The 26,933-nt window shown below is 40.5% G+C and overlaps 2 protein-coding genes across 2 annotated transcripts in view; one reads left to right on the top strand and one right to left on the bottom strand.

Moving 5' to 3' along the window:
• The window catches only part of nf1a (neurofibromin 1a), a 117,396-nt gene that overhangs the window by 60,344 nt on the left and 30,119 nt on the right, over nucleotides 1–26,933 (top strand). The window contains exons 19-25 of the mRNA XM_079673791.1: nucleotides 3,275–3,410; nucleotides 5,203–5,265; nucleotides 9,596–9,754; nucleotides 11,239–11,336; nucleotides 12,763–12,909; nucleotides 16,827–16,973; nucleotides 17,483–17,593. Of these exons, the coding sequence (XP_079529917.1) occupies nucleotides 3,275–3,410; nucleotides 5,203–5,265; nucleotides 9,596–9,754; nucleotides 11,239–11,336; nucleotides 12,763–12,909; nucleotides 16,827–16,973; nucleotides 17,483–17,593 (861 nt within the window). The remainder of the gene's footprint in view (nucleotides 1–3,274; nucleotides 3,411–5,202; nucleotides 5,266–9,595; nucleotides 9,755–11,238; nucleotides 11,337–12,762; nucleotides 12,910–16,826; nucleotides 16,974–17,482; nucleotides 17,594–26,933) is intronic.
• Nucleotides 17,611–21,981, bottom strand: LOC307037421 (oligodendrocyte-myelin glycoprotein-like). Its single transcript, XM_079678277.1, has 3 exons — nucleotides 21,773–21,981; nucleotides 21,087–21,290; nucleotides 17,611–20,117 (listed from the first exon to the last, which is right to left on the bottom strand). The coding sequence occupies exons 1-3, from the start codon at nucleotides 21,775–21,777 to the stop codon at nucleotides 19,139–19,141; spliced, it is 1,188 nt and encodes a 395-aa protein (XP_079534403.1). The 5' UTR covers nucleotides 21,778–21,981; the 3' UTR covers nucleotides 17,611–19,138.

Genomic DNA, 26,933 nt, shown 5'->3' with positions numbered 1-26,933 from the left:
CTTTCAATGAGATAAGATAATAAAAATAGAAAGAACAATATTAAATTAACATAGCCGACATTTTATTAAACATTTATACAACTTTCAGCAAATGAAAAACAACTGCAGCTCCAAAACTTTATTCGGTTCTGTTAGTTCCTGGTTTTGTGTAGCATCAAAAAACACATCACAAACAATTCAATTTTTATCAATACATTGTTATTAACTACGGAATGACAACCATAGTAATAAACACACTAATCAACATGAGGAATACATTGAATGTACCTAAAACATGTTATATACAGTAACTAGAGCATACTAGTTTACATATTAGCAGCACCATAGCATGTTCAATTAGCTACTTAATTAAAAACATTGTTTAAAATAATGTTCTCTTAATATTAAAGGTGGGGTAGGTAATTTTGAAGAAACCAGCTCGAGTGCGCTAGAATTTAAAAATACACAGCCGGAAAAGATCTGCCGCTTCCTTATAGAGCCCCTCCTCCAACACACACGAACGGCCGCGCACATGACCAATGAGGGCACGAGAAAAGTTTGTGCACAAATGGAAGGCTGACAGGCAGGTAGGCCATCCAGTTACTTTAGCCGGGCCGGCTCAGATGATTGGTCGTGCTTTTTACAGTACTACGGCTTCCACAGATGACATTTTTTAATGGATTTTTTGTCAAAGCACTTAAGATATTCATTGCTATCGGGATGTTAAGAGCATTCCATGGAATATAACAAAAAGTGTATCTCGAGCCGGTTTCTCAAACTTACCTACCCCACCTTTAATAATAAATATAAACTGTAAGTATTTACCTTTTTAACTCACACACATTCACTCTCTAGAGCAGTGTTTCTCAACCTTTTTACACCAAGTACCACCTGAGAAAATAGTTTGCTCTCCAAGTACCACCATATGACCAATGTTAAAATTCTCTCTCTCTCTCTCTCTCTCTCTCTCTCTCTCTCTCTCTCTGACTCTCTCTCTCGCTCTCTCTCGCTCTCTCTCCCTCTCCCTCTCTCTCTCTCTCTCTCTCTCTCTCCACAAGTGAGAATATAAAGAACAAAATAATAACTTATTCTCACACAACAAATGTCAACTGTACACACATGTCATTTCCTGGACCCATACCAAAGTGTGAATGTAGGCCTCCTGCAACAACCTACATCGTAACAGAAAATGTCCTATTGGGAATTCAGTTCCACTATAATAATGAAGCCTCCAGGAGCAGATGAGCCTAAGGGCTAATAGCTCATCTTCAGTCTGCTGATGTTTGCTATTGCCATTTCTGTGGTGGCAAAGTAAAAAAGAAAAGAAAAAAGATAACAAAAAAGATAACAATTAAGGACAAGTGTGTGCTTTTTCAGCGTTTGACCTCGGTCACAGCCTTCTCCATTATTTGAGCAAATGCCTTCTTCCTGAGTCACTAGTTTGAGAAACCGGCTCGAGATACACTTTTAGTTATATTCCATGGAATGCTCTTAACATCCCGATAGCAATGAATATCTAAGTGCTTTGACAAAAAATCCATAAAAAAATGTCATCTGTGGGAGGCTCTGTAAGGAAGTGGCATATTTTTTTTCCCGGTTGTGTATTTTCAAATTCTAGCTGGTTTCTCCAAAATTACCTACCCCACCTTTGAATAAAATAAAATAAAAAAAATAAAAAAATGTTATATGTCAGATTCCTCCACGTACCACTAGCGGGAGCTGGCGTACAGTGGTTCTCCACCAGTGGTACGCGTACCACAGGTGGAGAACCACTGCTCTAGAGGACCCAAACCTCAACAAGTACATTTTTTAAAATACATTTAAGAATATTATATAAAAATAATTACATACACAGGTGTTATCAAGTTTAAAGGGTAGTAGTTTTGACACCCCTGTCACGGTGGAGCTTGGCTTAATGGGCAAGAAGTAAGTGAAACACTATATTGACAAAGCACATTGTACGAGATTTGTACCGTTTAAAAAAAAAAGCAAACGATGAAATGTAAAACAACCAATGTAATATTTTGTTTCCATATTCAACAGAATTCATTAATTGTCTGTATTCGGAACATTAAAAAAGGAAGAAGTATTACTGATGTTGAAAATTAACACAAATCTGAATTCAGACAAGATACTGGCATAGAAACGTTCATTTAAAAAAAGTAACATTGAATTCACTCAGCTTTATACAGGTTTTGACACAACATATTGTTTTAAACATGATTTATTGATTTTAAATATATTGTATTGTGGCTGGCACTACAATGACAGCATGGTTACCTAAGATAATAACACTTTAGCCATCATGAATCATTAATGTTGTTCTCTACAAATATAAAAATTAATATTTCAAAAAAAGTATTTTAATGTTTTTTTCTGATGAAAGAAACCTAATGTGTTTTTTTGGCCACAGCTGATGAGTAATTGACTACCGTAATTTTCGGACTATAAGCCGCGCCTTTTTTCCCATTTTTCGACGCTGCGGCTTATATAACGGTGCGGCTAATCTATGGATTTTTACAGCTAACGGCCACCACCTTTAACTCTATGGGCTCTATGGCCGGTCCGCGGACCCCCAACTTTAAGCGGCGGGTTCCAGCAGGAAAAGCTGGAGGCCGGAAAAGAGTGAGACAGGTAGTGCGCAAAAGTAAAAGTGGAACCGAGAGTGGTGCGATAGACAGAACGAGAGCAAGACAGACAGACAGACATTACGAGAGCGAGACAGTTTGTCCCCGTACCACTGGTTGAAAACCGCTGCTGTAGATCACTGCCGGTACGTGCGCTGGGAGCGCACCGTTTAAGTTTGAAAGTTGAAAAGTTTGTGTGTCTGAAACGCTATGTGATACAGTACAGTTTACACAGCACAGTACATGTTCTGTAGCTACTATTGCACTAAATGGTAACACTTGAATACGTTATGCAAATATGCAACTTGTTTGTTGAAATGTTAATAAATGGGAGCTTCCTCAAACAGCCATCTCTTTCCCGACAATCCCCTCTGTGCACGAACCCTTACATATGGTAATTAAACATTAAAACACTTGCGGCTTATAGTCCAGTGCGGCTTATATATGTACACATCATTCAATTTAGTTGCTGCGGCTTATATTCAGGTGCGCCTTATAGTCCAAAAATTACGGTACTTCTTTTTGTGGATGGATACGTTTAAAGGAGCTTCCTTGGCAACAATGTGCTCTTTTTTTTATGGCAGACTGCTGCTGAATTTCAAATTGACCAATCAGAATGGAGTATTCATCTGAGCCATGTATTAATGTCTTCCTTACGGTCCTCTCAGACTGGAACAAGGGGAGAACCTGGAGGAGAACCAGAGGAACCTGCTGCAGATAACTGAGCGCTTCTTCCAAGCCATCATTGGTTCGTCCAGCGAGTTCCCCCCCCAGCTCCGCAGCGTCTGCCACTGTCTCTACCAGGTACTCCCTCCACCACGGCCCCCAGCTGCTCACCTCAGCCTCTCTGCCCTCACCTTTGTGTGTGCAATGTCACTTACACATTTCAAGCTCCTGCCTCTCCACTCATTGCACAGCTGTACATCCTTCCCACAATCTGCTGGGTCAAAACATACAGATCTTCTGTGGTCAGTGTTTTAACGTTAAATGTTAATTGTGCATAAGGGCAGAAATCCCCCGAAGCACCATGGGACACTAATCATGATATATGTTTAGCTGACCCAAAAATTAGCATCGACTAAAATGTATTATAAAATTGTATTACATTTATCTATTGGATTTTGGAATATTGCAGAAAATAAGATCTGTGGCAAACACACGTTTATGATACTTTGAAGCGTAATTGCAATCGGCAGAAGTAAAAAGCTAACATTAGGCTGTAAACGAACCACATCACGGTCACATGGCTGCACCAACCATCACCAATGCTAAGCTAAACATCAGAGCTAGCCTCTAGCAGGCATCTAACTCAAAACAAGTTAATAGTTGACTTCGAGACGAGGAGACTGGAAGTGGTAAAATGCTAGCTTTCGAAAAATATGGATAAAATGCCCTCAAACTGTTTGATTAGCCCAAGAGGATATATTGATTTCTGGGGGGTTTGTAAGTCTGATTAACACTTGAAAGATAATCAGTTTACGTATATTAATGACTTAGGAAAACACACTTGAGAAATTGAGAATCATTTTCAGTTCTTTTCTGAAATGATGAGCAGTTAGCACTACAAGAACAAGGAAGTATTATTTATGATGATGCAGTATAGCTTTTTATAAAATGTTGTCTACCAACTTTAAATCAGTGTCATATTCCATTTAAAGTCTGATTGACAATTGAACCCAGACTTAAATAGTCCATTTGAAAATGCTGAATAATACGCACTGTAACTTGAATGTGTGTTCTTCGGTCACGATCGGTTGTTACTGTAAACAACCTTATCTCCTTCCATTTCGCAAGGGACGGTGTCCTAAGGAAAAGCGCTTCAATTCTTTCCTTGTCATCTCCTTTACCAATCATCTAGAGAATTCAAAAAAGCTCTCATAATGACTGACACTTATTTACTTCCGGGTCATTTCACACAGTTAGGAACCTTCCAAAACAAAAAAGACAATTGGACCACAACCGTTTTTAAAAATGCTGGTAGGGCACAGATGTTAGTAAGGGATGGCTCCTACTGTCCATGGCCAAAACAAATGGATTAAGTGTGATCACATCAAATGACAGTCCTTTTTAAATATACCAAATGTATCTAAAACATTACCATAGTCTAAACTCAAATGCAAGCATTTTCCACCTCACACTGCTTCTGCCTCTTACACCTACTTGGGAAAAAAAAAGCTGCCCTGCCTGTTCAGGCTTAAAAACGACATAAATAAATTCAGAATACTTCACAACAAAACCTATAAAACAAGGTCTGTTTCGTTTACCACAGATTTTGTATTTTCCATGTGTTGACATCTTTGATTTTTCATTCTCCATCTTGGATTTTCTTTCGCGGCTATGTAGGCACACACACACACACACACACACACACACACACACACACACACACACACACACACACACACACACACACACACACACACACACACACACACAGATAAAGTCTGTTTGAGCAGTGATGAACACTTTTCTAACAGCAGATTTAGATTTTCCTGTGTTTAAAACTAGATGTGAATGTGCTTACACCTTGAGTGGTTAGAGTGTGTGTTGTGTAGCTGGTGCTGTGACCATGATTGTGCTCATCTCTGTTCTGTAGGCTACTTGCCACTCTCTACTGAATAAAGCAACAGTAAAAGAAAAAAAGGAAAACAAAAAAGCAGTAAGTTTGGAGAATCTATTTTCCCTCAGACACTTCCCCCTCCCCCAAAGCAAAAAAAAATGAGGCTTTTTTTGCATTTTTTTCTTCATTTTTTTTCTTCATTTTCAAATGTTGGTTTTGATTTGGTGGAAATGTTTTTATTCTGTTCTCCATATTCAGCTTTGTATAACCCTCTCTTAAAATCATTGTACTAATATTGGCGCCATTTGGTGTATTTTCAATTAACAGTTCCCAGGAAACTGCTGAACTCTCTCTTTTGCTTTCTACACTCTTTGTTTGCTCTCCAGGAGACATTTTCTCAGAACCTTTCATCTGCACCTAAAGCATGTTTCTCCATCCTTACTGGCTCACTCTAATAAACCTCTTAACATGCCTATAAAGGATCTTTGGATGAAATGTTCTGAAAAACTGCCCTCCCTCTGTCACGTGTGAGATTCCTCAGCTGTCCTTCTCCTCCATTATTTATGAAGAGCAATGTCTTTAAGTTGAATTTATGTTTTGCATTGCCTTCCAAAAACCTTGTTACTCAATGATCATGGAAGATTTGTTCTTGCTTAATCTACTTTGCTGCACATGAGAGGAACACGCCTGACCACATTTCCCTCTCACAGTTTTGTTTCAGGAATTGAAAGCAGTGGTCAGCGCTGGCTTAAAAATAGAAGCATGGTAATGTAACCTAATGACTGGTACATTCCTTAATGCACATATAAAGAACAAGGAAACATAAACAAAATTGCCACATGATCGTGGAAGTTGTCACAATTGAAGAAGGGTGCATTCAAACGCTCGTCTGATGGTTCATTTTTAGTAGCAATGGACAAACTAAATTATTGTTGGAAAAGTTTGCAGTTAAAACAAATAAACAGCCAACCATCAGAACACATTTTTGCAAAAAAGAAGCCTATTAAGTATGAATTATTGGTAAACAAAATGCATATATTTGTTTAAAAAGTTTCAAAAAGCTGATCTCTGATGCAATATAAACTCATTTGGACACACTCATCAATGTGTGTCCAAATGGCTCATTTTACAGAGACTTCTAGTTCTATCAGTTGTTCTACATTGGCATTGTGATGCATTTAATATAATATGAAATATCCATTAAAAAGGTTACCCAACTTCATTCAGGGGGTTGCCGGTTTGATCAATCATAGGAAAGGGTTCCCTTGGGTGCTTTCACACTGCCGTACTTTTCCCACAAAGGTTCATCAGAACTTAGTTCATGAGAACTCTTTAGAACTAAGTACAGATCGCGTTCACACCGGAATAAGTCCCTGAGGGAGGATTAGGCAAATGAAGCCTCTGACGTCACTTCTTCTTCTTCTTCTGCTTCTTCTTCTGCTTTGGGTTTACTGCAAGCCCGGTTCTACGGGGGTGCACAAGGGTGCATTGCACCCTCAGTTGAGTCGTTATGCACCCTCATTTGAAAAATTAAAAGTGAAAAAAATAAAATAATTAAAAGTGAAAAATATTACATGTATGATGACAATAATAATAATAGTAGTAATAATAATAATAAGAAGAAGAATATAGTTGATATAAAATAAATTGTAATTGTGGTTAAATAACATTGTCTGCTGCATTTATTTGGTCAATTTAAAAGGTGCGCGTGACCTGTGCCGCTGCACGTTCATCATTTGCAAGGTGCTTACACAGCAGTCAGTGATGGACATCAGAAAATGGTTAAAACAACCAGCCCTTATCGCCAGCAGTAACACTGCATCTACTGCAGGTAATAACAGTTCAGATCATGGGGACATTTCGTTACCCGCGGCCAATGTCGTGGACACTAACGCCCGACTCGCCCACGGAGGGGGAGCAGCCGCAGCCGTCTTCGGACTGGGAAGGCATGAATCAAGCAAAGAGCACATAGATCCATAGATCTCTTAATGTTGCTCTCAAAGTGCACCAGATTGATGCTTTTAACTTCAATATTTAAAAAAAAAATCTTCCCGGGGGAGCATGCCCCCGGAGCCCACTAGATGAGGTGAAGACCCCCCTAGAGGGTGTTAGGTCCACTCCCCACCTATAAAAATAGCACTTCACCACTGCACCCTCTCTAATCTCAGGTGCACCCTGAGTCATTTTGTTCTGGAACCGGGCCTGGTGTACTGGCAGGCCGCAAACAACTTCATGGCGTATACCATAGATATATATATATAAGCAGTAGATGACTCACCCGCGCTGCTGGCCAATGGAGACCAACGTTGCCACATGGCGGCTATCTTGCAACAGGCAGCTCGCTCATTCATAACATTATGTCTATGGTGCACTATTGAAATAACCATAGCTTGCTCAATTTTCAACCAATTTTCAAACGGTTTGGTTTGTTATAAACATCAAATATGTAGTTATGATACTGCATACTTATAATTATAATCATGCACTTTTTTTTCAACATGTCTTGTTGTCTCCTGTATCATAGCCATGCTAATAACGTTTATAATAAACCAAACCGTTTGTAAATCAGTCAAGATTTCAGCGAGTTAACAGTATTTTTGTGCAGATCCCTCACCTTACAACAGCTGTAGCATTAGTTGTTGACTGTGGCAAGATGGCCGCTGGTGACTCCCCCTTGAGCCATCTAGCCTTTATATATATCTATGGCGTATACTGCCACCCGAAGCCCCCCGGCCGGAAGTTCCCAGCAGCTTCTACTGAAGCCTTCCGAGTAAATCGCCAGAACACTGACACCTCCTCATCTCCACCGCTCCCATGTTTTCTTTTGTGTTGCCATAAGTTAGTCTCTGCGTTTGTGCGCTGGGCTAATACTAATGTTAATAATGCTAATGCGAGGATAATAAAATGGCGGCTTCACAAAAGTTTTTGGGAGTGTTACGGGGCGTGGTTTGCAATCCGCCCAGCCAATCAGACATAAGAAACCTTTTTCTCCCACGAAAGCTCTCCAGCAGGGACGGAAAAGGGGGTAAAAAGGTTCTCATGCACAAATTTTTGTTCCGGATTTTTTGGTTTGAACGCGACATTTCGGAACTAAAGTGGGAAAAGTACTGCGGTGTGAAAGCGCATCTTGAAAATAAAAAGGATCCACTTTCCTAGACCAACGGCAACTCTACAATATACAGATTGTGCAGACAAAACAGCTTTCTGATCAACATTACCTGCCCATCAAATATTTTTTTAGTAATGTTCGGGTGGTATAAATATGAGTTTAACCCTGTTGAGTGTAATGTTATTTTTTACTGATGCAAGCAATGACACTTCAAAATAAGCCTGGAGTTTTAATTGATTAAGAGGCACTTCTAAAGACCAACTGTATATCTTCTAAATAAAGTGGTACATCGATGAAGTGTTTTTGAAGGCCAACCTGGAAGGTAGCCTCGACCAAAAGCAATGGGATTTTTCCAAGAGAATAGGTTTATGATACTTACACATTTTTTTTAGCAGGATAATCTCCACATATCAACACCTCTTTTATTTTTTAAATGCAATACCCACAAATAGAAAGCTAACACAATGATATAAACGAACTACATGGCACTCATGTTACTTCCCGTCAACACCACTACGATAAAGGCGGACTTGTGTTTGGCTTGACATTTAAAAGTCTAATTTAGTCACTTGTTAGCAATCGCTGATAATATGCTACATAGTCTTCGGACATTCACAACTGGAGTATTAAGAGATTTATTTTATGTTGTAGAACAAAATGGGAAAGACTCTTGAGCTTGTGTTAACCACAAATCTTATTTCAAGCATCTAACCAAAAACATGTTCAAATCCTTGTTTTTGCAAATCTACCATCACAGTACAAAGTCTTTCCTTCAAATGTACTATTTATTTGCAACAGTGGCTCATTTGTGTTGACCGATTGAAAGCTTGGGCGAGGATATGAGCTCTCAGCAGAATGTGATGTTGGAATATTTTGGGATTTGCTCATCCACCGCTTCGCACCATAACTCATAACTCCACATTTTATTTTTGTATTCTTCAGCAACAGAGAGGGGTTCCTTTTACTGCACTTCCTTTCTTTTCTCTTTCTTGGGCTGTAACTGGAACCTTTTTAGTTCCTTTTAGAGCTCAAAATGACCTGGGTAGATTTTAAGTCTCTTCATATGTCGTCCTCCTTCCGAACCCGACATCTGTTACTGTCTCTGGTCACGGCTCACCTTGCTCTGCTATGTCACACATTGATTGATACATGTTTATTAAGTTATTCTCATCACCCCTCCCCCCTTTGCTCTTTTTAATATTCCAATATTACATTTTACTTCCCTTTGCTCAAAACCTTCTCTTCCATCTGTTCTACTCTTCCCGTTTGTTTCCCCCCCTCTTTTGTCTTCCCTTGTTCCCTCCATCCTTCTCATGGCAGGTGGTGAGCCAGCGTTTCCCACAGAACAGCATTGGAGCAGTGGGCAGCGCCATGTTCCTGCGCTTCGTCAACCCGGCTATTGTTTCTCCCTATGAGGCCGGCATCTTGGAAAAGAAGCCCCTACCCAGGATAGAACGGGGTCTCAAACTCATGTCAAAAGTATGAAGTCGTACTGCTGTGTAATTGTGTTGTTATAGCCAGGGGTGCACATAACTTTTTGAAGGAGTTACTCAGATGAGTACCAGGAGACAGCATTTGGTACTCACCCCACATCAAGCGTGGTCCTCCTCAGTGTCTCCTTCACTGTTCTCTATTTACACTTCTTGCATGCTAGATGATGAAGATGATGATGAAGATGCACCTCCCTGTCTCTTTTTAAGCCTCCGATTTGCTTTCTCCAAAACTTGTTTCTAAAACTGTAAACTCCTTGCATTTCCTGAGGCCAAGTTGAAGGATCAAATACTAAGAAATGATCACATGACTTGAAGTCATATCTGATTTCAAATGTGGGAAGTTACTAAGTGCACTTATTCAAGTACTGTACTTAAGCACAATTTTCAGATATTTATACTTTACTTGACTTTGATGCTACTTTGTACTTCTACTCCACTACATGAGGTAAATGGTGTACATTTCCTCCACTACATGTATTTAATACCTTTAGTTACTTTACAGATCTGGATTAATGATGTGAAATATAACCAAGTGTTAAATCAGACTTTAGTTCCACCTGGAGTAAATTCACAAGCTACCCTGCAGTATTCAAAGTCATTCAAACTAGCTGCACCTTTACCAGCTTTGAGAACACTTTAATGATCAATCATTATAAAACATATCAAATATTATTCTACTTTTACTTTTGGTACTTTAACTATATTTTGATAATACTTTTCTAATTTTACTAACGTAACATTTTGAATGCAGGACTTTTACTGTAATAGAGTAGATCTGAGTACTTCTTCCACCTCGGTCTGATTTCAAGCTCTTCCATTAACACCCGGAGTAAGTTTGTTGTAAATAAAACTGCAGCAGCTTGTGAACGTTGTGATCAGCTGATTTTGCGCAGTTCTCCAGTGTGTGCGCGGGGCACAGAATGTGCAGGGGAGTCACCCACTGCAGCCAGTTGGCAGAGTTTTGGCACAATTCTGTTGTTCATACCGACGTTAACCCTGTCTATGCACACGGTGAACAACTCTGTCGTCCAGTGATCTAAGCCTCTGCCTCCTGTAAAGCTTCACAGGTCCGTTGGTTATGTCCTGCGCGGCTCGCCCAGCTCCAGTTCAATCAGTCATAGAAAGTCTGAAGATCTTTTGCAGGAAGCGAAACGGCAACGTAGCTGCTTAATGTCTTTGTTTTTTTTTACATGTCTTGTAGCTTACTCCATTGAGTGTTGACAAGAAACACGTGTAGACTCAATATGTGTTTGTTTTTGATGTTTTGAGATACCCAAAGGCGGAGAGACTGAATGCAGGACTTCTACTGTGACGTTACACAATTCAGATTTGTGCCGTGCATACGTACCTGTGTACCAGTTATGTGCACCCCTGGTTATAGCCATGTTAGGTACAGTTATTCCACAATTATGACTTACTACGATTAAAAGTTATTGAATCTAAATGTTTTATATTCCTGTCTTCCTACAGATTCTGCAGAGCATTGCAAACCATGTCTTGTTTACGAAAGAAGAACACATGAGGCCTTTTAACGACTTTGTTAAGAGCAACTTTGACTCAGCCAGAAGGTAAGAGTATAGTTAACTCCCCTCATTCAGTCTCTCTGCACAGAACCCCCCCGGCCCCCCCTCCCTGCACTGTGTTTTTATCCACTTATAAGTAGGGATGGGTACCGAGCCCCGGTATTAAACGGGCCCCGGGGCTGAATTATTAAAGACTGTGGTACCGTTAAGCTCCGACGTTATCGGTCTTTTTATCGGTACTGGAGACATGTAAAAAATATGTCGTATGTATTATTGCTACACAAACATTATATTGCAGTTTTAGTGTCGCCAACTCCGTTTCTAATACGCAAAATGCGTCTATGATTATTTTTAGTATTTTCTATCTTTCCAATCCAGACGAGACATCTCTCTCCCCCGCCTGCTTGCGAGGGGGCGGGGCAGTTTACACACACACAGCTGCTACATGCAGCCACACACACACACACACACACACACACACACACACACACACACACACACACACACACACACACACACACACACACACACACACACACACACACACACACACACACACACAGGAGATGGACGAGAGAAAGGGCTCCGAGGTGTGGTTAAACTTTACCCGTCTCGATGTGGACAATGCTCGTTACCAAAAGAGCAATAAGAATTTAGCATGTAAGGGCGCACGAGCAATTTGTCTAAACATTTAGCAAAAGTGTACCACATTCAGACGGAGGAGTGCACCGGGTCCGACTGTCTTTCTAGTAGCTCTGTAGCCCCATCCACGAGTAACGTTTCCACGTCAGGTGTTATGTATGCTAGCAGCAACACACAGAGCTACATTATACAAACATGGGTTAATGATTAGAGGTAACTGAGTTATTTATTTTGTTAAAGTTTGAGCTATTCTGTTTACAATTCTGTCATCAGATTATTTAATACGATTTGTTAAAACACTGTGAAATGTTATGTATTTCATTTAAATAAAAAGCAATGTTCCTTTTGTTCACAATTTGTTTAGTTAGTTTACCTCGTTTTTTTTTTTCCAAAATAACTGATAAAAGTACAGTTAAAAGACCAGATCGATAAGCGGTATCGATAAAAGTAGTAGTACCGTTAAAACCTTAACGATACCCATCCCTACTTATAAGGCTATTTGTTTGAAAAACGATATCCAAATGATGCTTTGGTTCAAACTATACCTGCTCTCAAAGGGTTAAAAGTAGAGGTTGTCAGTTGATTATTGATGTGACATGTCAGCCGCAGAATATTGAGTTTTTCTTGTATCAAATCATCATCTTTTGTGATTAACCTTGCATCAGGGTTAGGGTTAGGGGGTTAGTAATACAGCAGACCTTTCCATTGACAACATTACTCTAGAGCGCCACTTGTGTACAAACACATACACTTCAGATTCCCTTTAACTAAAGCAGTGAAGTATCTCCAGCCTGTAGATTGAGTGTGTACTATCTTCTCTCCATCCCAGGTTTTTCTTGGACATAGCCTCTGACTCTCCGCCCAGCGACTCTGTGAACCATAGCCTGTCCTTCATCAGCGACGGCAATGTGCTGGCCCTCCACCGCCTGCTGTGGAACAACCAAGAGAGGATTGGCCAGTATCTCTCCAGTAACAGGTCAGGATAAAGGACTGTATGAAACACAACTGCTGAGTTCTATGATTTAAAAAAAAAAGGGTATGTCTCAATTTACATACTTCTGTATATACATTTGCTTATTTGAGTGCATCCCAATGCGAAGTAAGGCTCATAACGATCATAGGGTTGAGTATAGAGTGCTCTGGAACGCTGGAGCATGGATGTATAAAGAGAACTGGATACAACGTTGATACAGCATTCCTTTGAAAGTTGCTCAGTGGCACATGAAGCCAAAATGGCCTTAATGTTGAGGGCAAAAGTACCCATAAGTGGGACCATAGAGTGCGCACTTGAGTTTTCTTTCAGCCCCGCCTACAACCATCACTGCAGTTTCTGCTCAGTCAAATGAATGGCAAAGAACTCTGGATTAAGCTTTTACAGGATTGTACAACTTTTAATGATTTAAAGATCTATTCAAGTGTTCGTAGTAGTTGATTTAGGTTTCAAAATAATTCTGCTGATTTACAGACATCTCTTTCCTACGGAAGAGGATTAAGGCCAAATTAATCCTTTTTGGGGAGGATTAAAAAAAAAAAAATGTTTCTGTTTTGTTCTGAGAAAAAAGTCAGAATTCTGACTTTTTTCTCAGATAAACATGCATTATGTAGGCTGCTATGGAGGGGACTTTGACAGCGAATTACTCAAAAAGTACACAGTAAAAGTACTTAATTTCATTTCTGGTAGCAGTCAAACTAGTACCGAGTCCAACAGTATCCGTTTTATTAAGAACTTGTGGTAAAAAAACTCTGGAGTATGTTTGTGCCACAAGTGGGACAGAGCTCTGTCACACTTGTGGCTTTCTGGCACCTGGTCACCTCAGCCTGGTCACCTCAGCTGCACTTCATTTTTTTCCCCTGCTATATTCAATGAGTGATACAAATATTTTTTACCACAGGTTCTTAATAAAACTGACACTGTTGGACTCGGTACTAGTTTGACTGCTACCGGAAATTAAATGAAGTAGGCTACTTTTACTGTGTACTTTTTGAGAAATCCTCCGTCAAAGTCCTCTGCTGAGAACAAAATCAAGCCACTTTTGTTTGACGAGGGAATAATTTTTTGTTGCCATTAGTTCTTTGTGAGATTGATCCTGTTGGACTCAGTACTACTGAAACTAGCCCCACAAGTACTATGAAGTACTTACTGTGTACTCTTCCAGTAATCCTCTGTCAATGTCCCCTCCCGAGTACAAGAATGCATGTTTTTCTTTTAATAAGCGTTAAAAAACCTTTCTTCCTGAGACTGATATTGTTGGACAGAGTATTTTAAGAGGATGGTAGACATGATATCAGCAATGCTTCCAGTCAGTACTCCAGCAGCAGAATTTTTACACCTTGGAAAGTCTTTAGAGTAGGGGTGCAACAACTAATCGACTTAATCGATTAAAATCGATGAGCAAATTAGTTGCCAACTAATTCAGTCGTCGATTAGTTGGTGACGTCATCACGTGTGTTTTACGCGCCGTTAAGCTCCAACGTCTTTTTATCGGTACTGGAGACATTTAAAAAATATGTCATGTATTATGTAAGGGATAATGTGCTGCGACGCGGTCATTATGGGGAAAATAACACCGACAGGCTGATCACAAGCCCGACGCGAAGCGGAGGGATCTAGATCGGCATGAAGGTGTTCTTTTCCCCATAATGACCAAGTCGCTGCACATTATCCCGCTTATTACATGGCCACATTCTCAACAAAGTAACGTTATGACTCCCAATATTAATTGAAATGCTTTTATGGATTTATAAAATGATTTTATTGATTTAAAAATAGTTGTATGTATTGATTTAAATTGACATGCATCCGCTAAGAAAAATAGTCCGTTGTTACCATTTGAACTAACCTAGCAACGGCAGGAACTGCTTCGATAGCGTTTTTGAGGAGCTTTTTGATTACAGATTTGAAAACATCATTGCTTGCTTTAAAAGTAGCACAATTCATTATGTCAAACCTTGGAAAGTATCTAGATATCCCTGCCCTAATGCCAAAGTAACTGGCAACTGAATATGTGTCGCCGTCTGATGTCTATGTCTGGACCGTTGCGGAAAAAGGAGGATTTCTGCCCGTTGCTTCTCCGCTGTTTTCTTGTCGCTCTTGTCTTGTCAGTTAGAAACTGTATACAGTTAAATCGAACAGACTTGTTTGTGCAGATGTGAGCGTCCTTAACAACGGTCAATAAGTCCTTGACAGCGGTCTGTCTGTTCGGTATTAACAACGTGTCACGTGTTCTGAATTGACCAATCAGAATCGAGTATTCAACTAAGCCATGTAATAATGCTACATAAACATTATATCGCAGTCTTAGTGTCGCCAACTCCTTTCTAATATGCAAAAGACAAAAAAATGCGTCTATGATGTATTTTTGATCTTTCCAATCCAGGCGAGATCTCTCTCTCCCGTCTGTGTGCGAGGGGGCGGGGCAGTCTACACACACGCGGCTGCTACATGCATGCAACACACGGCGGGGATGGCGGAGAGAAGAACAAATTGTTTCCCTGTTTACCCTAAAGTTTATAACCTTCACATAAGTATAACCCTTAAAAGTGTTTTTAACTTGTTTCAAGAGGCAAATAAATATGATTTTGGACATCAGTTCGATGCGTAGCATTCTTTTAAGACCAGAGTAGTTACACTCAGTAACGTTAATGTTAGAGACTGACATAATACGCAGCAACACATACTAGATAGAATTACCAACATTGTCCTGCTGTTTTAATCCCCTTCAGACAGTACAGCAGGATTCATATTCATCAATAAATCAATGTTTATTTATATAGCCCAATATTACAAATGTTACATTTGTCTCAGTGGACTTTGTACAGAATATCAGTATGACAACCCTCTGTCCTTTTGACCCTCACATCGTACAAGGAAAAACTTCCAGAGAAACCCCACAGTTTGAAGGGGAACATGGGAAAAACCTCAGGGAGAGCAACAGAGGAGGTATCCCTCTCCCAGGACGGACAGACGTGCAATAGATGCCGTGTGTAAATTGAGGAGATAATACATTTTACAGCGTAGGTAGACCAAATGTTTGGAAATAATGTCTATAATAAGAAGATGAATCCACGAGGATGTCAGCAATCCTGTGGGAGCCATCAGGGAAGTACCGGTAGTATGATGAGTCAGGCAGGACCGCAGAGACTGGTTCAGCCACGACTCGAAGTGAGCGGTAGCTGTCATTTACTGAATTAGATGGGGGGGGAAGGAAGCCATAGCATAGCATATAAGCTAATGCACTTGCTGCTACCTCATCAATGTCTGCATTTCACATTCACATTCACAACACCTTTTCGTTGTTTTTACGAATGCCCAAAACACACTTATATATTTATAACTCACCTTTTGTTCTTCCATTTGCAATATGGTTTCCTCTGGGACCCCTCTGGCGCGCAGAAATTCACTCACGTCCTCCATTGTTGCCTACTGCAATGTGTAATACTCTCACTGAAGCTGGTTCTCTACAGTTACCGGTTTTTCTGACTTTAAAGTCAGAATTCTGAGATTACCGCGGCCGCCGTTAACACTAAGAAAAGTTGCTTCATTGCCCGCCTCACTTCCTGGGGGCTTGCGCTGGACATTTGTCACCCTAAAAGAGCGCAATCTTGGTTACAAAACAGAAAGTACAGAATCAGCCACAAGTGCGGCTGCTACAGTAAATTACATTTGGTATACAAAAAAAAGTCACACATCGACATATTTTTTACACTATTCAAGCAATGTACACTGTACCACTTGAAGGCATAGCAGCGGTAGAAGTTCACACAAAGTATAATTGTTCACAATGCACAACACAGCACTGTACTAAGAAGCATCCAAATGGAGACAGAATCATTCTTTACCACTACTTCATCACATAATTACCGTTAAATGATTCATTCTGATGTCATTTTCAGGGACCACAAGGCTGTAGGCCGACGACCCTTTGACAAGATGGCCACCCTGCTGGCCTACCTGGGCCCTCCTGAACACAAACCTGTGGCCGACACCCACTGGTCCAGCCTCAACCTCACCAGCTCCAAGTTCGAGGAGTTCATGACCAGGTAACAGAAGCAGCCTTCATCTGTCCCTCAAAACAAGCGAGTCCCTCTAGCTGAATACCCACTCGGCCTCATTTCATCCTCGAGTCGGATTCATTTAATTTACATGTAGGGCTCAAATAGGCTAACTTATTGTGATAGGAGTGTAGTTGTGTGCACTTAATAAACCCTTTGTGGAAAGTGTGTCTTAATCCTATTCTCACCTATTGCCTCATCGCTTGATTACATTATTGTGGCTTTGATTCATAAAAATTTCTCCCTTGTTACTTTTCCATATTCACATTATTCTCCGTTGCAGCAGAGGCAGTTCTTTTTTACTCTAAATCCAGCTTTTCAATGTCATATTTCATTTTATGATGACCTTTAAAATTGGCTTCATGGGTTTATTTGATATTATATCAATATGTTATACTATCGCTTTAATAGATCCTGATTTGTGATAAAACATCACTTTATCCAAAGCTCTTGTTAGTAAATGAAGGTTGACTGATCCTATCGTCTCTGTCCGGCAGGCACCAGGTTCATGAGAAGGAGGAGTTCAAAGCCTTAAAGACCCTCAACATCTTCTACCAGGCTGGAACCTCCAAGACCGGCAACCCAGTCTTCTACTACGTGGCCCGCAGGTAGGCTTCATCCATCTTCTGCACTGAGTGTCAGGTATCGCCTGGTTCTCTGAGGTTTCTACTCAGTAACAGATCCTTTGAAATATCCCTGGATCGGCTCTATTACTTCTCAATCTTGCATTGTCAGCTCCCTTCATTGTCTTGGAGATGCATCTGTTGATGTCAATAGCATGTGGGCTGAGTCATGTTGAACTGGAAAACAAAGTGGAACTACAGTTTTTATTTTATTATTTCTATTGTCCTAGTTAGACCTCTAATCCTATATTTATTCCAGTTTGGATCATGAAAAACCTTTAGGGTTAGAAAAACAAGAGAATTAAGTCTGACTTTAGTTTGTTTCTAAATGTCCGATCAAGCTTCAACCTATGTTTTTTAATTTTGTATTATTATTTTATTTAGGTGGTTTTGGGTTGCAATGAAGTTTAACTGAATCTTTGACGATAACAGTCCTACTGGAATTCTACAAAAATGATTTTTATTTTATTTAAAAATGGAAGCACGTGCTTGTGGATCTTTTGAAATGTGAAGCAAATGGACAGTTTAACCTCTCATATGACGGATTGTTTATGCGTTTACCCTTTGTCTTGTGACTTGAATGAAAGAAAGGCACTGTGTGATCATTCAAGGCCCTGATTTAAGGCGGACTTTCACCACGCTGGTGGCAGTTAGTGGCAGGTGGGAAGCTTGATACACACCTGGATTCATCTCAATGGCCACAAATAACCTTCCCTTGCCTTTCCATAGTCCGACTTACCTGTCAGCCTAACAACTCTTTTTAAAGTATTGTTACGTTTGAGTACATACATTTTGCGTGACTACTACACGTCATTATACCTAACATAAGTCACTTTTAGTTTAGCGGTGGTGACCTGCTTGGTTGTTTTAGCCTCAGATGTAAGCCATTTACTCCTGGAATTTCATTCACACTTCTACAATTATAAAAGTGGAGATTATCCTATTAAACACAATTTGGCAGTGTCAGAAACAGTTTTTAACAGCAATACAAAACAGTTCTTGTCTTTGCAGATACTGTATGTTGATAGACGGCTTTGAAGTAGTATTACATCATAGAGGATTCATTGCATTGCACTGTTGTAATTCATTGAATTTCTGATTTTATTTCTTTATTAAATGTCCATTGCAGGCAGTAACACCTATAACCATTCCATGAATTTGTATTTGAATGCTTGCAACTAACCCTTTATTGTTACCACTTTTTTTTCCTTATTTTGCTGTGTAGACTTTAATACTCTGAGACAGAGTTTGAATAGGGTGTAATTGTGTGTTATGTAATACAATCACGTTTTGAATGGCTAACAGGGCTAATTGAGCACGAGCATCACTATTATAAAGAAAGCATAGAGCACAGCAGTCTGAGTGCAAGCATTATACTGAGATCTTGTCATGTCGTACATGTTGAGCTAAAAAAAGGCAGTAATAGTCTCAACAGTTGTTTGTTTGTTTTTACGAAAAATGTACGTTCTAAATTGAGTAACTTGGTCATACATTCACTGTCCAGAATAATCCTAAAATAAGTGTTTTGGTTCAGAAGAATGCTGTTGTCATGATTAAAACTGTCAGGGTGACAGTTTCTCGAGTCTCCATGACGAGTCCGAGACATTTATTCCTCGAGTTAGAAACTTTGGGCTTTCTCGTCGTCGTTGTCGTCGTTGTTGTTGTTGTGCTTGTGTGCGCGGAGAAGCCATCCAAACTTGTGGTGGATGTCAAGACAAACACCCCATGGTCTCCAGATCCATTTGAGCCTCTTCTGTCCTGATACATTCCTGTCTCAAAGAGAGCCGATTTGCCCTGGTAGCTAGACGTGACCTCCTCAGTCCTGGCGGGTGATGGACCATCATGCTCTTCACCTCTGCTTTCGACCCAGAGTGGGGGCTCTGTGAACAGAGCAGAGTGCCCCGCTGTGGCCTGATGGCTCTGCCCGCAGATGGGTCTCGTAAAACAGGGGCAGCCTAAGATGGTTGCAGGGCTCTGCTCCGCCCATATTAGGAGCTTCGTCATGTTTTCCTCTTCTTCGCAAGCCCAAGGGTTATCCCCAAGAGTCATCAACTGCAGCCCCGTCAGCGTATCAAATATCCCTTCTAACAATGAGGAAAAGCCGTTAGCGTGCAGATAGAACTTGGCCAGCCTCGGCAGACGGTCCAGAGAGCCAGGCAGGATCTGCACCAGATAGTTATGTGACAAATCCACAATCTGCAGGTTGTGTGGCATGTTGGTGGGCACAGTCCAGAACCTGTTGTGGCTGAGGTTGAGGGATTGGAGACTGGGCAGTGTGTTGTTGATGAAGACCACCCTCTCCAGCTCGTTGCCCGACAGGTCCAAGACCTTCAGGTTCCAGTGATAGGCTGTGCTGTTCTTGTCCAGCGAGCGCAGGTGGTTCCCCGCCGCTCGGATGTCCCACAGAGAGCGAGGCAGGGCGGGGGGTAAGGCGTCAAGCCGGTTGTAGGACAGGTCCAGCGTGCGGAGGTGGGCATAGTGGGTGAGCTGGCACTCCAGACCCTGCAAGCTTAAGCCAGAGTGCGATTTAAAAATGAATACATGTATACACACACAGTCAAGTTGACTTTTTTCATAATTTATTTTTGTTATTTTTAGAGAGAAAAGTAAGAAAGAACATTATATTACCATACTAATCATAAAGGCAACTTAGCTCTAACCTTTGCTGATCAAAATATAAAAGTGTTGTGAACATATGAAATGCTAAACTGTAGTCTATGAACTAATATGTTATGACTCTGTAGTGTCAGTTAACCAGCAATGTCAACCTCAAGTTTGCTAATTTTAACAAGGCTAACAGTAACAGAAACGGCTCAATAGAAGCACTCAAATTGCTTCCCCACTGCAGATTTTGATTTAGCATTCTAACACCTTACATTGTAAGTGTGAGAAAGTTAATGAGGTTGTGAGTCATGTCAGAGGCGTAGACAGATCATTAGCTGTGATAGCTTCATGTTTGTTTCCTGCTGACACCTTCAGAGCACCGTGGTTTTATCCTGAGCCGATATAGCTAGCTCGCAAGCACTGTTGATCAAATGAGAGACAAAAGTAGTACTAGAAGAAGGAATAAGGAATTTGCTTTGGTGTATAATGATGCATACTTGGGGTACTAAACAAGCAAATAAAGAACTAATTAAAAAAGCAAACTATTAACTAATGTTAACTAAATCTATTTTGAAATACAACTTAAAAAAGAGAAAAATATTTTCAAGAAATAAAAATGAACCATTGAAGTAAGTACAATAGAATCTGACAAACTACTGTAAAGTATGTAAGAATTAAATTGGTGGCCTAAAATGATCACTTCACCTGACAAGCTGTGTACCATATACATGCTGGCCAAATATCCCTTATTTTTTTACCTTTAACCCAATCCTCTTTTAGAAAAGATTAGGCTTTAGTTTTGTTCGTGTACCTTCCGATGCACAGTAACTGTCGCAGAAGGACTGTAACCAGATCACCCCTCAGAGCTGCTTACCTATTGAAAGAGAGGTTGAGGAAGCGGATGTTGTGCTGCAGGCCAGGCGGTAGTTTGGTGAGGCCTTGAGAGGAGCAGTCCACCACGCGGTGTCCCCGGCTGCAGGAGCACACCGCGGGGCAGATAGAGTGCACCGGGCCCCCCCCCAGCACACACAGCAGCAGGAAGAGTAGGGAGGCAGAGCACACAGCCATGGTCAGGGCTCTACAGAGGAAGAGAAGGGGCAGAATGAAATGTGATAAGATAATTATGAAAAATAATTATGTAATGGGTATGTATTATGGTCACTCCAATATTATAAATTGCTTAATCTAAATTCTTAGTACCATTTTGGTATTTTGTTATGGAAGCCGGTTTGAAGCTCTGCCAGTGGGACAGGAGCTCTGAGTGCTGCAGTGGAACTCATTTCATTAAGGGCGATAACATCACTCTGTGTCCACAACTGCAGATGTTGTGATCGGCAAACTAAAGGTCCATGTGTGTCTGGGATTTCAAAGACAGCATCGTGGAATACCCTTAACATTTGTTCCTGAAACGTCCTCTGTCAGAGCGCTGCATTTATTAGCCAGTGATGCCAGCACTATATTACATGTTGGTTTACTGCATTAACAACAATCAGAATGTTTCGGCTCTCCGCTCAGGTGCATGTGTGTCGCGTGCTCATCGTCCTGTTTCAAATCACTCACCTCATCCTTCTTAGTGTTAATCCGTCATCTCTCCTCTCCTCCTGTCGCCTCGTACCGCTGCCGTTTTTTTTTCTCTTTGTGCTTTATTGGTCGCTGTTGGAAGGTCTAAATCTTTTTTCTCTGGCACTTGATGTGGTAGCGTGACCCTTAGCATGCTTTCTGCGTGTGCCGGCCCCTGTTCTGCTCCCCGCTCTGCAGGACCCTGATGCAGCTGGAGGTTTGGGATAGAAGAGGGGGGGGGGGAAAGAGAGAGAATTGCAGCAGCGAGTCAGCCCACTGCTGATGAGGCAAGGTGTGTGTGTGTGTGTGTGTGTGTGTGTGTGTGTGTGTGTGTGTGTGTGTGTGTGTGTGTGTGTGTGTGTGTGTGTGTGTGTGTGTGTGTGTGTGTGTGTGTGTGTGTGTGTGTGTGTGTGTGTGTGTGTGTGTGTGTGTGTGTGTGTGTGTGTGTGTGTGTGTGTGTGTGTGTGTGTGTGTGTGTGTGTGTGTGTGTGTGTGTGTGTCAAATAAATCCAAATGTTGCTCTGTGTTTGGTGCATTTGTTAATAGGCAACTGTTTGCTATATCAACTTAATAAAGTGAAACTATGCCAAAGCATTTGATCATTACAATTATCTTCTAGGCCATTGAAAGTGTTAAAATTGCATTTTAGGAAAGGGAGTACATGCTATAGCAGATTTTCGACATTGATAAATACTCACTTAAGTTCAGACATATTGTTAAAAAATATATTGTTATACATAAAAGATTACAAAATAATTGAAGAGCAATCGAAAAGAGCAGGACGACACTCCAGGTTTAAGGTTTCCTGCCCTGTACTCTCTGATCCTAGGACTTGGTTGTAATTGTATTCTTAATCAATGAATATGGTAATTGCTGTTGGTACTTTCATCAGTAAAATGTACCATGAAGAATGACTATCAAATGAGCTTAGCTAATCGAGTCGCAGTCATGTTGTTCAGTTTGTGTTTTTCCAACCACTTTTGATTTTTTTTGTTTCGATAGTAAAATTATTTTGAGGCGACCGGTTAAAGTACAGCTTTAGAAGGACTTGCAACCTGGAAGTGCGTTTAAATGTGACAACAAAAACCACTGGGAGACGAGACCCAAATGAACTCGGCTCCTTTCTTGCCTCACATTCAGAAATGATCTCCAAATACAATAACACTTCTTTATTATTTTATATACAAAATATACATTTACATAGTCTTTATTAAAAGGTTTATGATCAGGATCATTACCAACATGCAAACGAACAGGATGACCTAACAACTTGAATAAATACATGCACATACTAGGGATGTAACGATACCAAAAACTCACGGTACGATAATATCGCGATAACAAGTCCACGGTACGGTATTTATCGCGATATTGAATAATAAAGGGAAGGGGGAAAAAATTATAATTTTTTTTTTTTCAATAAAACATTTTTTACTCGGAAAATGTTTCTTTATTACATAATAAATCTGATTTTTACAGCCTTTTTGTAGGATAGCAGTATTTTAAAGTGTCAAAAACAAAGTGACAGTAACAGACTGGAACAAGAAAACCAGTCTTTTTGTACCTACTGGTACTACCAAACAAAGTAAGCATTTTCTTTATGCCACTGCATCTCACAAATAAACAAGGACATTTAATAATCAGACCCTGCAATAAAATAAATCAAGTTTCACTTTAGTTTTTCAAGTAACTCAACTCAAACTCACTAGTCACTCAATCAGCATCATCAGACAGGTTTTTAGGAATATGAGAATGTCCACATTTCCAGGTATTTATAAGCTGGGGTGTTTGGGCATTTACAATATCCCCTGCTCTGGAAACAACTCTCTCGCTTGGTAATGATGTTGCTTGGACACCAGTGGTCGCGTTAACCGAATATTTTATTTAACAATGACGGAAAAATCTGAAAGCAGTCTGTCATTTTGACAGATTAGAACAAACTCGGAACAGCGCCAACGGTTCCCCGCAGCGAGGCTCTGGTGTTATGCCGTGTTATGCATGCCCTCCAAAAGGAAATGATATAGTTCCCAAACCGTACTTTGCCGTACAGATCAATACATGTCTGGGAGGTTTTGCTTCACGCTGTGCGCGTCCCGCGAGGTGCATGCACACACGGCATAACACCGCCCCCCCCCGTTGACAGTTCACGAGCATGCTCTATCGTGAACTGTTCAGACCCGACGGGTAATAAGGGATTATAACGGATATTTTACGATCCTGTCTGTCAAAATGACGGACAGCGAAAAAGTCTAACGCCAGGCTTATTGACAGGGCGAGATATAAATATATGGTTGGTACTTGTCAATGTCTCTAGGTGTGTAAATGTAGCCCTGTAAATACGATGTCCTTTTGTGTTATCTGTTGTTTTATTTTCATGTTGTAACCTACTTGCTGCCATGTTGGACAGGTCTCTCTTGAAAAAGAGATCGACGATCTCAATGGGACCACCTGGTTAAATAAAGGTTTAAAAAAAAAAAAGTGTTTACATTTTTTTTTTTTTAAATCGCGGTAGATTTTGTCAGTCTCACGACGGTATTGGGAAGTGTATTTACCGCGATATTCGGTATATCGTTACATCCCTAGCACATACTCTTCTCATGACTCACACCGTAGAGATACACATGATAAGCACAGTATTAGCATAAGAAACCAACGAGGGCTGCACAATTCCATCGTAATAAGTGCTAGTGCAATATTCAAATCTCAGTAGGCACACTGTTACAGGCAAAATATGTGAAATATAAATATACATCATAGCAATTATTTTAAATATATGTCGCAATGATTATCAGGATAATGATGCAAACATGAACAAGCTCTCCAATAACATAAATCATATTGCAATATCAGTCTAACTAAATGCAATTAGTTATTATTTCCAAATTGTGCAGCCATACCATGAACCCATGATCTCACCCTATACTGTGACCCTTTTCTAATGGGTCGATATTTGCACATTAAATTATAATTAACTGTAAATGTTGTTTGTTCTCCCCACCACATACTGGAACCTTCACCTTCTGCTTTACCAGCCTGCGAGAAAAGAAGAAAAGGGGCCTACATGCGCCTTTTTATAGAAAATGTTCTCTAGAGAAGTGTTGGAATAAATGCATTTTAGATTGATACTCTTTAGGTGACATATTTACAGGGTGATAAAGACAATACAGCAGGGGTCTGGTGTCAGAATCCTTGAAGGGGCGATGGGGAGAGGCACATTATTTTTCTGATAACAAAAAATAAGAGGCTGGTTGGCTAGCAGTAAAGTGTACAACAGTCTGACTTATGACTCTAACACTGCCCTGTGCATTACACAGGGTTGAGCATTTGTCAATAACAAAATAATGTGTTTTATCATAGCGCTTTTTTTCTCCACTTTTTGCAGTGGAGATCTAAATAAATATGACTTCTCGTCATGATTTCCTCAAGCGATCAGTTACAGTAGTTTCCTGTTTTCTCATTCACAGTTACTGCTGCCTAGAAACCAAGAATAACGACACCGAGTGTTTGGGGATGTGTTGCTCACTTCACGATTTGTTGCCCAAAGTCATCAATCAGTTTTCACAGTTTCAGATAGAGTGGGAGGATCTGCTACATTTTCTTCATTTTCTATTGCAACCTCTGAATGTTTGTTTGTGATGGCCGTGTCTTTTGTTGGCAAAGAGGTCAGGTTTTCAACAGTCTTTGGAGGGTCTCTTGTGCTTTCTATTTCTGGAACAGCAACCCCATTGCTTTCTTGTACATCATTCCCTTCCCCCTCTCGACCAAATGTAGTTCCTTTATTTCCAAATGTAGTATCTTGTGTCATGTCTTTTAACTCCTCCTCAGTTTCTTGGAGTAAGGACAACCTCTTGGACAGTCTCTCAGGAAGGAAGCTGGAAAGCGAAATCCGGTTAGATGACCTCAGCGTTACCTGGCCATTGTCAGCTCCGTCCTCAAGAAATGGTGAAGGACCGGCCCAATCTCTAGTTGTAATCTGCTGCTTCTGAAGCTTACGTTTCTTTATCAAAATGACCAGGAATCCTACCATCATCAATACCAGTGCCCCGCCTATCAGCCCAGCCACTGCTTTACCATGGGGTGCCTGATTTTTTGACTTTTTTTCTGGAACCTCTTCATCTACCTTGTTGATGTAGATGACTGGTTTCTTTGTGGTGGACATTGAAGTTGTGTATCCTGTGGACTGTGTAGCATCACCACTTCTGACTGTACTTGTAGATGTGTTAGTAGATTGGTCTGTAGATTGGTCTGTAGATGGGTTGATAGATGGGTTTTCAACAGGCTCAGTAAATGTGGTTGTAGTAGAGTTGGGGTTTGTAGACCATGTTGGACGTGTAAATGGAAGGGGCGTTTTTTCAGTGGTGAATTGCCTTTGGCTGGAACTGCTTGAAATTGACGGTGTCCCTATGGTTGTAGTTGGAATGCCAGCGTGACTGGTTGCATCCGTTGTTTCTGATGTTGTGAAACTAGGGGGAATTTCTGTTGTGGATTTCATGCCTACTGTTGAGCTGTTTGACTGAGACCATGTGGAATTGGTTGGAATTGATGATGTTGGAATACCTGGAAAGAAAGTCTTAGAAGGCATCGTTGGAGATGTCTGCAGTGGAGTTGTAGCTTTTTCCTCTGTATTTATATCAGTTATGGAGGTTGGATTTAAGCTGGAAACTTCCTGTGATGTCATCTTGTCCTGAGCGAATGTATTTTGCGTAACCGGTGTTCCTGTCATCACATTAGTGAAGTTGTACCTCTGACCAGATGTCACTGTGCTGCTTGCCGTCAGTGGCAGCAGCACTGTGAATATTAGGCATACAGAATTGACCGTCATTGTTTTCTTCAGGCTGGTTGCTGTGTCTTGAGCTAGAACAGAGGAAGTCATTTTGTCAGAGGTGACAAGAGTAGAATCTGAAGCAGTTTTGAAATATATAACTGTAAAAGTGTTGCAGCGTTTCCTCAAAATGCAACTCTAAATGTTTTCAAGGTTACATACTATACGTATTTAAAGATTCCTCTGACTCACGGTCGTTTTTTCCACTGGTCATTTTACAACATTAAAGTATCTTAAATGACATTTTCTGTTTAATCAAGATAATAAGTGTCGGCTTTGACAATAAAAAACATTCTTATGTTCCTTCGTTTTCTTTCATCCTCTTCATTTTCAACCATC

This window comes from Notothenia rossii (assembly GCF_949606895.1).
Source record: "Notothenia rossii genome assembly, chromosome: 4".
NCBI classification, from domain to species: Eukaryota; Metazoa; Chordata; class Actinopteri; order Perciformes; family Nototheniidae; genus Notothenia; species Notothenia rossii.
This window is presented reverse-complemented; position numbering and strand designations above follow the sequence as displayed.

Bases quoted from the DNA above. Each gene is read 5' to 3' on its own strand.
- LOC307037421 (XM_079678277.1), bottom strand. The intron at 20,118-21,086 runs GTAAGCAGCTCT...CTCTGGCTTAAG, and splicing joins CTCAACCTCTCTTTCAATAG to CTTGCAGGGTCTGGAGTGCC.